Source organism: Pezoporus wallicus, unplaced genomic scaffold (assembly GCF_028554395.1).
Source record: "Pezoporus wallicus isolate ANWC-B61680 ecotype Strahan unplaced genomic scaffold, APGP_CSIRO_Pwel_v1 contig_2908, whole genome shotgun sequence".
Classification (NCBI taxonomy): Eukaryota; Metazoa; Chordata; class Aves; order Psittaciformes; family Psittacidae; genus Pezoporus; species Pezoporus wallicus.
In genome coordinates this window covers 985,504-1,000,853 of record NW_026642179.1, presented here as the reverse complement: position 1 = coordinate 1,000,853, position 15,350 = coordinate 985,504, and the positions used below count along the sequence as shown (strand labels likewise).

Genomic DNA, 15,350 nt, shown 5'->3' with positions numbered 1-15,350 from the left:
AAAAAACCTGAAAGTGTAAGGACAAAAGGAAACTGCTACAAATCAAGCTGGGTTAACCTTTGCTACAAGCTGGACAAATGGAAGTAACGGGAAAAAGAGAGACGTATTAGCAACAATATGTAACCAGAGAGTAACAGACTGTGCACAGTCTGCGAACTGCTAAGTGTTTAATGAATGGTAACCCTGTTTTCAGTGAACACAACACTGCCACACAGGGCTCCTACCTCCCCAGGAAAAGAACTCCACAAATAAAAATATCCAAGTTGAAAACCATTTCAATTACAATAGTATATGAGAATATAGAGAGTACAACAGAATAAGCCATAAAATTTAATGACAGACTAAAGTCTGAGAAGAACTATCAAGACCAGTGACAGTAGGCTTCTGATTGTAATCAAGTGACCCATTGCCTTAGAGGATGCAATGCTATCCAGTACAGCAACTGCTGTCAGCAATACTTGGTGCCAGCAGCTGGCTTAGTGTAACATTTTTAGTTTCTCCTTCACAAAGTTCTTCTATTGTATCTTTATTACTTTTATATATGTGCATGTTGCCCATTTTTTGCACTAAAGATGACTTTTTGTCACAAATCAAGCATTTTCTTTAATGCCCTTAAAAGCCTTACACAGGAGCACTAGCAGAGATAAAAACAAAAGACAGAACAGAAAAATAAAAGACTAGAAGTGGTAAGTGAATAACACTATGGAGCAGAAACTAAAAAATTTCAAAGCAGATTAAATTCTCCAGAAATTGAGGATATAGTTGGAGAAGATTCAATCAAATAACACGATTTTTTTTTAAAAAGGAGATAGGACTGATGAAAAGGAAGATGAATTAAGGTAACTCTCTTTCTGAGTATTGCAAGACCAGAAGTACCAGATTGCAAATAAGAAATCCTGTACTGTACAGATTTGAGAAAATATTGTGCTCTTGGAAAGACTGAAATACTTGAGACACAGCAGTTGTATAACTAAAACCAAAAAGGAAATCTTTCAAGATACTTATAATGTTTGGAAGTACTCTCAATAACCTAATTTTCAAAATCAGATTGAGATCAGGGATCAAGAGATCCCTATAGTATTCATAATTCATAGCCATAATTCAGAAAAAGGCTTCTAGAATAACACAGATTTAGTTTAGTAAAGACTGTGAGAATTAACTTGGCTTGGAAGAAGAGAGATAAATCTGATTACAAATTTTGAAAGGGAAGCCAGCTGATGTTACAGAACCACATCACAAAATGAAGCAGCAGATCTCAAGATTCAGAGCTGAAGTCTAAAAAATGTAACAAACCGGAGTGAATGTACAGCTGTACTCATAAAAAGCAAAAACATTTTGCAAAAGCTTCCCATTAGTGACTACAACTGTCTTTAAAAGAAGTATTCTATATAAGGGGTTCTTTGTAGGAACTGTTCAAATGGCAGTTATGTTTCAGATGGGATGGGTCTCCTCTCGCTACAGCAGTTTACGATATAGGTCTCTAGTTCTGCCTGGGGAAGAATCCCACTGGTGTTAACAGACTGCTACTTAGCGTAGACAGAACAGTTCAAGGTGTGATTCAGCTGAGTGGGTACAGGTACCTTATAACTGCCCTGCAGACTACATTGACTAGCCCACTGCTGCTGTAAAAGTGGCCTTGGTGATGCCTTAATTTTGTCAGAAAAAATCCAAGCCCAGCACCTGAAATACATTGAATATGAGTTAGACACAATTCCTCAAGTAAAGTTTCAATAAGCCCCCCCCCTTTTTTTTTTTCAGTTATGTGCCTGTCTGGCACAAGTAGATGAAACTTATGCCATGCAGTGAGCAAAATATTCTTACTATATGTAAAATGTAAATCAGATGTAAAGGAAATATGTGAAAGAACAAAACTGTCTTACCTCCCATTGGGGGAGCTGAAACTATGGAAGAACAGAAGCTCATGAAGGTAAAATAGAAAAGACGTGCATAGGAAAGCTGAAGTTCACAAAAATACAGCAAAATCAGAATAGAATTGCTAGTAAACAGGCCAGGCCAGAAGGAAAGTGCTAAGATAATAAAAGGTGAGTCCTGTTAACAATGTAAGTGTTGGACCAGATACTAGCTTGTATCCAAATATACTCAAGGAAACTTTAGATCAGCAAGTTAAGAGGTGGCCTGGATTTGCCTATGATACTGGGAAAATTACAGACTAAAAATAGATTACTTTTCTTGTTATTCTACTGTAACACTATTAAAGACTATCACTGCCACACTGGTAATCTTATGTCTAGTCCATAAAGAGTGACATATGTATTACACCAACTGTGGTAATTGCAGAAAATGAAACATGATTTGATTATGATGTTAGATGTCTGCAAAAATAGTATCACTTAAAGTACTTCATGGCAAAGGTATCTGCAACACAATGGTTTTAAGGAAAATGTCAAGACTGCAACAAGGTTGTCTACAAATATCTCTAGGGGGAAACACTTATTTTGCCTTACTCTGAAAACAGATTACCAGTTGCTGAAAGCTTAATGGGGATAGCTTAAAAATCATTATATAGTTAGTAGCACTAAAGGAAGATACTGCAAATTCTTACTGGCCCCATTAAGTAAAAAAAAAAAAAAAAGGGGGAGGGGGGATGGGGAGTAAATGCACATGAGAAAAGATATGAGAAAAATCACATAAGTGAAAGCCCTTTTAGCCACAGGGCTCTGTATCTTACATAATGCAAACCCCAGGTGAAGCCCTTTCAGATATTCCACACGAAGTATCTCTTTATTTGTTCAAACAATAACTGAACAAAGACAATTCTTAGGATAAATAGTGGTCATCTTCTGTTTCTTTCAGAACACAGACAGCTTCTGCACCTCCTAGAGTTTGAAACAGCACAGGTTTTTGAGGAGTTGGACAGCAGTAATGAAGAGAACCGTGTGAAGAAAAGCAGATGGTAAAGTCTACCAGATACTGAAGAGATCTGTGAAACAGAGGAGCCAGCTGAGAGACAGAACATTTATTTGTGTTGTACTGTAAATGATTTTCTTCTGCATGATTCAAATGAGAGGGTTATTTGAAAGACAAAATTGCCTGGCTTCAGCCAGCTGTGGCTAACAACTAGTGAAAGGCCAAGTGGGATATTGAGATCACTGTGTTTCCCTCACAAATTCTTTCCTTCCTAATATTATTTTAAACTAATTCCAGTAATAAATGTGGTTAAGAAATGTCATCTGACTGTTGTGTGACAGTCCCAGGAAACCATTGTTATGGTAGGCTTGAGGGTTTCCTAAATAAAGAAGGCTGTCAAATGCAGCGAAAAGGAAGAAAAGAAGGTTCTAACATAGTAGCTCTTCATCTTGAGGCCTCAGTCTTTTTTAGAGATCATAGAATCATAGAATGGTTTGAGTTGGAAGGGACCTGAAAGATCATCTAGTTCCAGCCCCCCCACTTCCATGGGGTAGGGACATCTTCCACTAGACCAGGTTGCTCAAAGTCGAATATAGCCTTAATCACTTCCAGGGTTGGGGCATCCACAACTTCTCTGAGCTACCTGCTCCAGTGCCTCACCACCCTCACAGTAATGAATTTCTTCCTAATGTCTAATCCAAATCTACCCTCTTTCAGTTTGAAACCATTCCCCCTTGTCTTATTGCTGCATGCCCTTGTAAAATCTCCCTACCCACATACTGCTTATTATGCAATCAGTAAGAGAAACCTGAAAGTCCCAATTATAGCATCCATCATTTCAGGCTGGAAGACTGGGTGAGAAGCTCATCATGGTAACATAACATAGACAGTAAGGTAAACAAGTCTCTGAAAATAGACTTGTTTCAAAAAGTTCTCTGTTCCAAATTGCACCCAATGGTCAATATAATTCTGACAAGATGCTGCTGGTTCAGAGAGTAATAAGCTGTTTTGCTTTTCTGATGTTGCTGCCAGGGAAAAGCAAATCTCACTCTCTGGCTTTGGAGTTTGTTTTGTATTAGTCTGACAGGATCTTTGAAAGAAATTGGCCTCATATAAGGATTCATTGTCCCAAAGGTAACAAAATTTTCACACAACACAGCTATACCTGGAAATCATTAACTGCAGCTAAAAAAAAAAGAAGAGTTTGAAAAGTGCAAAACTGCTTTTTCTGTCAAGAATAGATTGCAAAACTTACTAAACGGTAAAGTAACACTTTGTTTCTACTGCCTAAGTGCAGGATTTAGTTCTGTATGTCACAAACTGTGAAAACAGTCTGTTAGGATATCTTATGCTGATGACAGGGAGGCTAATGACCCAAAGCTTGTTCAGTCAGATTGATGTTTTACAATAACCCAGAAGAGAACTACTCTGCCACTTGTACCAATGACCCTTAGAAACGTTTGCAGCCTTCAGAGCTACCACACAGGAGCCCCCAGCTTATCAGGGTTTTTATTTTGAGCAAAGGAGAGGCTCATTCTACCAACACAGCAGCCTGCAGAATCTGTGTTAGCTAGCTTTTTCCTCTGTCTTATTTCCTCTGACTTAGGCTAATTGTTTCTTTCAACTACACAGAGATACCCTGACTCCAGAGAACATCAGTCAGCATATTTGTTGATTTCCCCCCTCCCTGTCATTACAGAATGTAGCCTAAAAAAAAAGCGTCTCTTCTCTTCCTACCCCATGTGTTTTGAAGTGACCTCAGGACAAGTTGGATCAGCTTACTGGTCTTATGGGAAAGAAATTATTTGAGAGGAGTTGTGATTAAACAACAATATCAATGGCGATATTGGTACAGAAGCAAGGAAATCTCATGTTTAGGGATGGGGCAAAACCAAAACCCACCCTTCAGAAGCAGCTCCCTCATGAGAACATGTAACATAAAATGGCACCACCAGCAATGGTCTCTTCTTGCGACATTAAGCATTATATTGTCTTGCTAATTAAATGGCAAAATGTAAAGTTGCAGACTCCATGAAATAATCTCATCCAATTTGATTCCTGTTGACAGAATACACAGAATCAGTCCTGACAAACACAGTCCTGTGAAGAGGTTTTAGGTGGAGTACCAGGACTGCAATCCACTCCCTGCTTCAGAGGCCACCAGCTTCCTCAGATGCTATGCTTAGATGTAGTCCTTTTTCTCTTGGCTCATCATATGTTCATTGTCGCCTCATACCTGTTGGGGAGGTATGGGTAGACTTCTCTGAGTCTTATTCAATGTATGTTCTTCAGTGCTGGTTTTTAATTAATCCCACTTAAAGGGATTCATTGTTTTGTGGGCAGGGTTCTTTTGCCTCAGGAATTTTAATTATTTTGATTATGAATATATTATTGAGACAAAATTATTATTTTTTTATACATCCATTAATTTACTGCTTCCTTAGTACTCCCTGACCCTGGGGGAGCTGCTAGGAAATCTACTGTCATAGAGAGGTGAAAGAGGAAGGAAAAAAGGTGGGGTCAGAATGGAGAGCCACTGGAAAAATCTCAGTGGAGCCAGCTTTCTACTTTTTCACTCCAAGCTCCTAGTGATGGGTGCCCAACATATTGCAGGGAATGCTCTGCCCCACACACAAATGAACAACCTGCTCCACATCCTCTGTCTACTTCCCATCAGTGACAGGAGCAGCAGATATATCAGGCCATACATGCAGGAAGCAGAAAACAGTTGTGTCAATGGTGGTCACTACTTTAACAGTTTGTCTTCAATTCTTCTGTGAAAAAAAAGTATTGGTCAGATGGGAGCATCCTGATAGATTTCTCTGAGTCTTGTAAATCAGATTAACCAATTTCACATCTGGAATAATTACCTTACTTTTATAATAAAAAAGAATGAAGTGGAAAGTATAATACATAGAATCTTAAATTATTCATGGACTTGTTATGATTATAGAAACTGCTTTTAAAGAAGATTTTTACTCCCCTTAGTAATGTGGCCTTAAAAAAAAAAATTTTTGAGTCCCTCTGTTACGAGCATTGAAGCACTTAACTGACTGTAGAAAAGATGTTCTCTTACTGGACTTTGTAAAAACTCAATGTGTGATTCGTATTTATCAAACTTCTAGACCAAGTTCAATGCAAAGTTTTACTATGGAACTAACAGCAACCTTCAGAAAGAAAAACTGGCAGCACTAGCCTGCACAAATTATGCATGTGTGATGTACCTCATACTTTTTGGAGTTCATGACCTCTGTTCCCCAAATGGTAAAACTTTGGGCTCCCAGAAATTCCTGTGAGTTCACAGTGCACAGCACTTTGCAGGATTAGCATCTGCAAATACAATCATAATGTGTCTTCCATGTGTTCCAGAACTAATACTGAATTTTATTTGATGACTGTTTAATATCAAATACACGAGTCCCTGAACAATGGAGCAGAACCGAGATCTTCCATCACTCCCTGAATGAGCTTCCTATTCATGAGACCAGCAAATCATGTCACCACCCTATAGCCTCATAATTATATTTGCAAAATAATGTGACTTCAAAGGGAAAGGAGGAGCACCTTCAGTGTACTCATAGAACAGTCTCAGCTTCAGAATGTCTTATAGCTTGGAGCATTTTCTTGGGAAGACAATGACATGGTTTGAAACACCCTTCATCCTTCAGGTTGAAGAGGTTTTCTGTAGTGTTCATGGTGGTGACTCTGCTGCCAACGTGTTTGCTGCTAAGTTATACAGAAACTAATCTTGTAAGTCCTTCTTGGGTGTGGCCTGAATGTGCAATATTTATTAGGCCTCTGCAACACCTGGAGGAACTCCTTAACAGAGAATTCAGCCAGGCTTTGACACATTTTAGGTACCGCACTCTTGGTTTTACCAAGATGGTATCAATTCTAAACAAACACAAAGCAGAAAGAAGGCTGCAAGGCAAGGTACTGGCAACACCTAGCTGCCTAAGGAAGGCGTCTGGCAAAGCACATGCTGGGATTAGGCAGGATTTATGCACCTAAATCCTACCTGAATACCTGATTTAAGCATCTGGGCCACTGTAAGTCTAGCTGTGCTGCATTTCTCCTCTACTAGGGAGGAAAACTGATAGTGGAAGGTATTCAGTGTTCTGGAGATTGAGAGTACTTGCTCTTTGCTCTAGTTAGGCTGCATGATGAGGCCACTACCACCTCAGGAGTCCAAAACTTGTGTGATTTCCTGCATGCTGCCAAGCAGCTTTCCACGGCTTTTTAGAGGAGGAGTCATTATTCACTTTTACTCATCATCCAAGGGTCTTTCTCTTAGGAGAGAAGGGCTCTGTTCATAGAATAATTTGTGCTCTCCAGCATATCTTTTTTCTGGTACGCTATAAATCTCTGATGTCAGTGGTGAGGGAAATGAAGGGCATTGTTGGTCAGGGAGGACTTTTTATCTTATATCCAGCTATTTAAAGAAAACTTGAGATCTGCTCACATGTTCACAGCTCTTCTGGTCTGGAATATCAAATGGGTTTTAAGGCTTTGACCACATGGCACGGTAAGAGCCAAGCCACACAGACACTTGTCCTGTTGAATTTTACTTCTCCCAGGGTGTTCAGAATGGGAGAGGGGACAAGGCTGCTAGGCAGAATACTGTTAGCTGTGAACTTCAAATGTTTTTGCGGACACAGGAATACCGACAGACTTCCCAGCTTCACTCTTTATTCAGAAAGTTCTCTTGTAAGCCAAGATTCTCCCAGAACTACCATGGCCACAACACAATTTTAGTCCTTTACATTGGTCATGTACAACTTAAATCTAAAGGTGTGCACAGCTACGTATAAATGTACAGGCAATCAGATTATTCTTGTGAACAAAAAGATACATACACTCTCTCCTTTCCACAGATGTGGATTTTACCTCCATCACTACTACCTCCCTGAACATTGAAAACACAGATGGATGCCATAGCCTAGATCCCTTTGGGGACACATACGCCATCTCTTCACTCTTGCTTCTGAAGACTGTACCTTTATAGGAGAAATTTACAAAAAGCTTTGAGTTGAGGATAAGAGAAGAGCGTACACGCCCCTGGCGGAAATTCGAGAAAAGTTTTTATTTCCTGTAGGAATGCGTGTGTACAAAAACCCGATTAAGGATTACCAGAGGCGGTGCCGCTCGAACCGGGGCCGCTGGCCTGTTCGTTGAGGGGCCGGGCCGGTGGAGAGGCCAAGCCCCACGAAGGAAGCCCGGGATTCCTCCCCCGGTCGCAACAAACGCACCGCACCGCCTCAGCTCCGCCCCGGCCCCCGCGATCCCCACAGCGCTACCGGACCCTGTGCGCCTGAGCCCCCCGCCCTCCGGCTCCCAGCCGGGCCCTCGGTACCCCTGGACCTCAGCCTTCCCCCGCCCCGCGCGCTACAGAACACCCCTCATGCGCTCCCCCCGCCCCTCGCAGGGCCGCGCCGCCGCCGGAGCCGGCCGCCCACCCTCTTCGCGCCCCGCCCCGCCCCAACTGCCGCGGCGGGGGCAGGAGGCGCGCCCCCGCGGCGGGAGGGGCGTGCCCGCGCGGGGCGGGGCGCGCCGCTGCACCCCCTCCGCCCCCTCGCGCTGTGCCCTCCTCCTCCCCAAGGTGCTGGCGGCGGCTGCGGGGACGCGCTCGCTCGTGCCCGTGTCGCCTCTTCTACCGCCCCCCCCCCCCCACCCCGTCCCCCTCCCGCAGCGCTCCCCTCTCGGCTCTCCCTGGCTGCGCTGGTAGCGGCGGCTCGGCCATGGCGGCCCTGACGGAGCTGAGCGTGGAGCGGCTGCGGGCGCTGCCCGGCAGTTGGAGTTACGGGATCAGCCAGGGCGGCCGCGTCTTCTTCATCAAGTGAGCGGGGGGACGGCGAGGAGGGGAGCGGGGCTGGGCTGGGCTGGGCGGGCGGGGGGCCGAGAGGGGCGGGAGGGTTGCGGGGGAAGGCGGTGGGGCTGTGCCTGCCTGACTCGGTCCGTGTGTCCGTCTCTGCAGCGAGGAGGCGAAGAGCACGACCTGGCTGCACCCGCTCACCGGAGAGGCCGTGATCACCGGGCACCGCCGCAGCGCAGGTAGGAGTCCTGCTCGGGGACCGGGGCGGCCGGGCTCCCCCTCCACCGCCCGCGACCCTACCCCGCACGGCCGCCACCACCCGGCCGCCCTCCGAGCGCCGCTTTCTTCCTCCTCCTCCTCTCCTCCCGCTTCTCGGGGTCTCTCGTAGCCCGTCACCCCGCAGCGCCCGCGGCCGCCCCCCGAGCTCCCGCCCCATCCCCCCGCGGCGCGGGCAGCGCCTCTGGTTTCGCCCCGCGGCCCCGAAGCCGCCCGGTCCTGGGAGCCGCCTTGGTGCTGCCGCAGCCACCCGAGAGAACTCCTGATCCTGTGCCTGCCGTGCTTCCCGCACTTCTAGCAGTTGTTTGTCCCCAGGCTGAGCGACCTGGTCTAGTGGAAGGTGTCCCGTGGCAGGGAGGTTCGAACCGGATCATCTTTAAGGTCCCTTCCAACCCAAACAATTCTGTGAAGAACACGACTTTACAGTGCAGCCTTGCATGTCTAGCTTGCCTGGTCTTTTAAAACGCGTTCCTTTGCACCCGAGTTTTCCCTCCTTGTCTGTGTAATTTCTCTTTCTTTGCTTGCTTTATGTTGCCTTGTATAACCCCTATAATACTATGTAGTTACCATTAGAAACCGCCTTATTCCTCTCTTGCCTCTTACAGGCTACCCTGGTTATTCACCTGCATAGCATCCTTACTCAGTTTAGCATTAAACTACTCATCATATTTCTATTTCTAGCAGCACCTAGACATAACCATCATAGGCATACTAGAAATGTAAAAGCTTACTTCACCAGTCACCTAGAAACCCTTTTCCTTCCTTCACTTCCATCTAGGCTGAGAGTGTGGGTGGTTTCTAAGAGACTGAGAGAGTTGGAATAGGTGGGAGAAAAAGGGAATGAAACATTAGGAATAACTTGGAGGGAGGAGGGTGGAAGAGGTCTTCTTTGCTACTGCTGTTTGTTCCACTCTGGGGAAGTAGCAGCAGGAGGTGCTGGAGGAGGAGGATTTACAGCAGACACTCTGGAGATCCAGAGACAAACTCTTGACTGCTGGAATTGCACACAGGCTGCATATGCCACTGGGAGGTGGTGGAGTGTAGCAATGAGTGCAGTTGGTTTTATGTATGTAATCATTTGGATAATCGCAGGGAAATCGGCAAGTGAATTGGACTGTATCAGATTATTTGCTTTTTATGTTTAGTTAATACTTAAGCATTAAGAAATCAGAAACAGAGAAACAGCTTATTGGAAAACTGGACAGCTGATTTTTTTCAGTATTTTTTTTTTATTTTTTTTTTTTAGTTAGGGATAGTTTAAAAATCACAGGTTTCTGGCTGTTAGAACTCTGCAGTTTGGTTTGGAGTGAAGGTCTGTTGTTTATAAGAAGACATTTAATGCCGGGAAATGGAACTATGGATTGCTGTTGAGCTTCACGTTCCTCCCCCACTTTCAGCACTCAGATTAATTGAGAAACTGGCTTTCATCTGCAGCAATGTGCATGGGGGTAGATGTACTTTGCTTGTTGGACGCTAGCATTAGCTGAGTATGAATTCTTTTTTTAAGCTATTGCCAGTGTCTCTGTTGACTGATGGTGATTCCCCAGTAATTTTTTAAGCATCTCATTTGTTTCTGCCATTAAGTGCCTTCTAAAGGAAGTGCAGTTTGCTTTTCAGTATCTGGAATGTTGTGTGTAACATAGCACAGCTGTTATCAGGTAATTAAACTCTTTTTGGAGCACAAGAGTGAGGCATGACCTTGGATATACTAAGCATGATTTATCAATCAGATACTGAAGCATCTGCAAAACAAGTCGGTTTCTGTAGTTTTCATCCTTCATGTGTGTGTGAATGAGTCTCTCTACATAGATATAATCAAACTGATTAATTCTGGGCTTTATTTCTTGTTTTGGAACACAGTCAAAATATGTTAAAGTAGGTCTTCCCTTAGACAATTTTTGAGCATGTAACGCTTATTTTGGAAGTGTATATTACTGTAAAGTTCTTATTAAATAATACTTATTAAATAATACTGTGAGATAGTTACTAGAGGATGAGGAAAGCTTTGTCCTCCATTATAACTTGAAGTGCTTTTTATTCCTTGAGAAATGAGTCTCAACACTGGAAAAGTATCTTTTGCAAAGTTCTTATAGCAGCCATAAATACCTGTTAGGGAAACTTCCTGTTTGCTGTACTTTGCCCTGTGTCATTATTGAAAGACACCTTGATTTTTGCTGTATGGAAGACAGGAGTGAAGAAAAGAGCCAGCCAGAGCAAATAAGTAAACTGGGGGGAGGGTGTCACATGACCCAGACTGAATGTTTTTTTCTTTTAATTAGGAAATTCATTCTTTCTTTTGTAATTCAGTGAATGAGTCCTACACATCAATTATTGTTTTTATTAACTGGCACAAACTTTTAAGGGTAGTGGTGTATCCAGAGTTGCCCAATATCTTCAGAGCTTCCATTACATCAGGAAGCTGTTACTTGAAAATAATTGACCATTAGTGGTGGGTTTTTTTTATACATGGGCTTCTGACTCTTAAGACTGATAATAAAGAAGGGAAAGATGTACCTACTTCCTCCACTAGCTTTGCATTGAAGATTATTTTCATGTAAAATGGAATAAAGTTGTAAACACTGCAGGAACACTTGTTAGTCACAACAGTGGTAGAATTATGCTAATAAAATGTCGATGATCTGTGGTGTACTTGGTATCATGCCTGTTAAGATGCTTGTGACTTGCATGTAATGCAAATTCAGTAAGTGGATTTTGTTTAGGTCTCTGCCTGTCAGGTAATTTGATGCTGCTGAAGTTCAGGGCAGAAAGATCTGGCGGTGACAATGAGTTCCAGTTACTGGTGAAAGGAAAGAACATTGTGAAGTAAGGACACCCTTAAACTCTTATTGGTATTATTTGACAATGAGACATCCAAATCAGGTTTTCATGTGTACATCTTTTCTTAGATTACAGAATTTAAAACAGAAGCCAATTCTAAAATATTTGTTTATAGGACTAAAGCTTTCAACGTGTGGAGTCAGACGCACAGTGTTAACTGCCTTAGTTTTAGGGAGTAGACCAGTATGCCTAGCAGCATTTCAAAAGTTAATTGGAATGTTTTGCTACTTGTTTTTCAGACTTACCTACAGGTTGGGAGGAAGCTTATACTTTTGAAGGTGCAAGATATTATGTGAAGTAAGTTGAATCTTTATCTGTCACAATACTGTAATTTTCAATTAATTTGTCTGAATGTTGCTGTAATCTTGAATGTATTCTGAGCTAAATTTAAATGTTATGCTGTACATCTAAAGGGAGTATTCAGGTTTGTCATAGTGTATGTAGTCCTTTGTTTACTGAATTCTGCACAGCTAAAAGAATTTCTTGAATTTTTCTTAATACTTTTTTGTTAAAGCTGCTTAAAGATGCAAATGCAAATGAAATTGCTGCTGTGAGTGTAATCATCTAGCAACAAATGTCTTTGCAAGTCAAGAATACCTTGAGTTTGTCTTTTTGTTTGACACTTGTGCGTATACACTGTCATACCGTAAACGCCTTTCAGAAAGGCAAAATCTTACTTCATCACTGGGAGGAGTCTTGATTCAGCCCTGTTCTCCAGTTACTGTGTTGTTTAAAGCCACTCTGAAGGTTTATTGTGGCTGTCTTCTTTGCCGACCTTCTGTTTCTGCTTTTAGCATTGATTTTCATTATTAGTTTTGTTCAGGTTTTAGTACATTTTGAGGCATGTGTCCACTGTGGTAGACTTGCAGTACGTATTCTCTTTTTGAATGAGAGGCATGGAAATAGAGCTCTTACGGAGAAGTCCAGAGGTCGTGTTGATCAGATATGTACAAACTTCTTACAAGGTTTTTCCTCTTTAGATAGTCAGATCCTCCTTATCCAGAAAATTTTAAAGTGGCACGTACATACGTTCGTCCAGTTAATATGCTTTTTTTTTTCCCTGTTATTTAACAATTTTCAGCGTTTTCTCAACCTTTTCAGGAGTTTTTACTCACTAAACTGTGTGTTTGGTTTGCCATCTTTAAATGAATAGTGTCATGAGTGGGATAGCTTCTGTGAGTGAAGGTTGCTAATAGACATAGAAGTTGTAAGTTGCGTGTAGCTTTATTTGTCTTAGTGCTGAGCAGAAGGTAGCGTCTCTGTAATTTGCATTGTAGACATGATGAGATGGGTGTTAGGTATGTGTTGCATGGTTTATATAGGAAAATGTTTGATGTGATACTAAAAATTAAAAAAAATTACTGAAAGATAATGCTTCAAAAATCTGGTCAGAATTGGTCTGTGCTCTCTGGGAGGGGGCTTCTTGTTAATAAATGACATACTTGTTTTCCTGTTCTGTTCTGCCTGCGTGTAATTCACATTACACTAGCGTTGTGTAACAACTGGTAAGAACTACACTAGATTGAGGACAGGAATGTACTAAGATTTTCACGTAATTTTCTGTTCAGAAAAATGAAAACGAGTGAAAATAAAAGGAAGTTGCATTTGTGCATGTATATAATACAAAAAGTTCTAGACTTTCAGATGGAACTTGTTCTCATAGAATAAACCTGTGAACAATGTGTTAGCTACAGTACCTGGAAAATAGCAACTTAAGTTTTCTTAAAATACAAGTGTGTGGACAGCTACTGTATTCACTGATGCACTTATGGACAAACCAAGTGGTAGGTTGTTTGTATGTCCTTGTACTTACAAGATCTGGTGTTCAAGGTGTTATCATAAGTGTTAGGATGTACATTAAGCTGATTGTTTTGCTGATAGCCAGCACTTAATAGCTCTGCTTATATTTAAAAGTTTTGCTGCATCTTTGAAAACATGTTGCACAAACAACACTTCTCTGATTTGATATATGTAGGAGGATAACATGGATGGTGCTGTCAAGCCTGCTGAAAGGCTCACATGGTATGACCAGTTTGGCTTCCTTAATTAAATGTGTTTGTTGTGTGGCCTCTGAGGCTGAATTTAAACTTCTGCCCAATGATAGCTACTCCATTTAAAGTTGTCTAGCATTCAGTCTTACCAGTGCTAGGGAAGATGTGAGAGCTAAGGTAGACAGGCTGACAACATTATAATCACTATCTTGTAATCCTAGGCAGTATAAATCTGGAAGCTGTGTTGATTATAATAATTCTAGTTGTCTGAATCTGAATTACTGTAGTGCTCCTGCATGAGTGGGAAACAACGCAGCATGTTGTGACCCTGTGCTGTACAGGCACCCCTACATACAGATTTTGAACTGTAACCTTCTTATTTGGGTGTCCTGATTATCTGAATATTCTGAATATTAGCTGAATATTCATGTTTATTATGTCAATTTTTGGAATAATAAAGCTGTCTTAAAACTAAAAATACTGAAAACATTTTCATGGTCAGGTCTGAAAGAAATATGTTGTTTTATGTTCCAGTATGAGTTACAAAGCTACAAGGGAATGAATGTTAATGGCATGCTGTTGGTGTATTCAGCCATGTGAAACTTGGCTGTTGGATTTCTGTAACGTGTCCAATAGAGTTAGGCAAGGATAGTCAAGTTTCCTGATCACATAAATAATTTCACCTAACTTCTGAGGCACAGCTTCAAGTATGTGGGTTGAATAAAAATATTTAACAACCCTGCTTTATGGTAAGATCTTACGCTAGACTGTGTTTGAAAATAAAAACCTTTTGAAAATTATTCTTATGGTTATTTAATAATAGGTCTTCAGTGTTCCAAATGGGTGTGTCATTGAATCTATTACTGTGCTTTTTTTGGCTTTGATGTAGTAAACACTGTATAATCAAATTGGGATAATGTTGAGATAATAGTCAGCTAAATCTCGCATTTCAAACAAATGACTCAGGATATAGACTGCACTGAAATGTGGTTATTTTTAAAGGACACTTTTTATTTTCTTGGGATGTGTACACACGTTTTCAGAGTAAGTAAATGCCAAATTGACTATTTTACATGACTGAGGTTTTTTTGGTGGGTTTCTTTTCCCCCCATGTCATTGAATTTGCTTTAAGAAGGAAAGCTATTCTGAAACAGGCATAGATAAGGAGTTGTTTCCATTACATAAGGTAGCTTTATTTTTGTATAGAGTTGTGTTAGTAAGTTGAAGTTGATGCTAGCTAGGAGTTTGACCCTTTTTGCATTTTATTTATTTATTTAAATTAGTAGAATTCTAATACTTGGTGATGACAGAATTCTTCCCTCCATCCTCCCCATCCCCCATAAATGCTAATGACAAAAGGTGATGTTTGTTATTTGTGTTGCCTTCGCAAGGCATGGCGACCTGGTTCAGGAACGGCACGGCGACCAACCCCAGGCCGCTCGGGCCATCTGCTCACAGACACCAGTGTGGTGGACAGCAAATGGCGTTTATTAGTTCGCAACACAGCGTTATATACTCTGGGTTTACAGCGTCGCTTCCGTCTGCTTACATCACAAGCTACATAC

General features: G+C 41.8%; 1 protein-coding gene across 25 annotated transcripts in view; it reads left to right on the top strand.

Annotated features, from left to right (window-relative positions):
• Window positions 1-8,533: 8,533 nt before the first annotated feature.
• Window positions 8,534-15,350, top strand: part of PLEKHA5 (pleckstrin homology domain containing A5) — a 159,685-nt gene continuing 152,868 nt past the window's right edge. For all 25 annotated transcript variants that reach the window (XR_008974753.1, XR_008974754.1, XM_057428151.1 and 22 more), the window contains exons 1-3: window positions 8,534-8,704; window positions 8,843-8,919; window positions 12,034-12,091. Coding sequence is in view for 23 of the 25 variants with exons in the window: in XM_057428151.1 (XP_057284134.1) it covers window positions 8,607-8,704; window positions 8,843-8,919; window positions 12,034-12,091 (233 nt within the window). In the remaining 2 variants the exon portion in view is untranslated. The remainder of the gene's footprint in view (window positions 8,705-8,842; window positions 8,920-12,033; window positions 12,092-15,350) is intronic.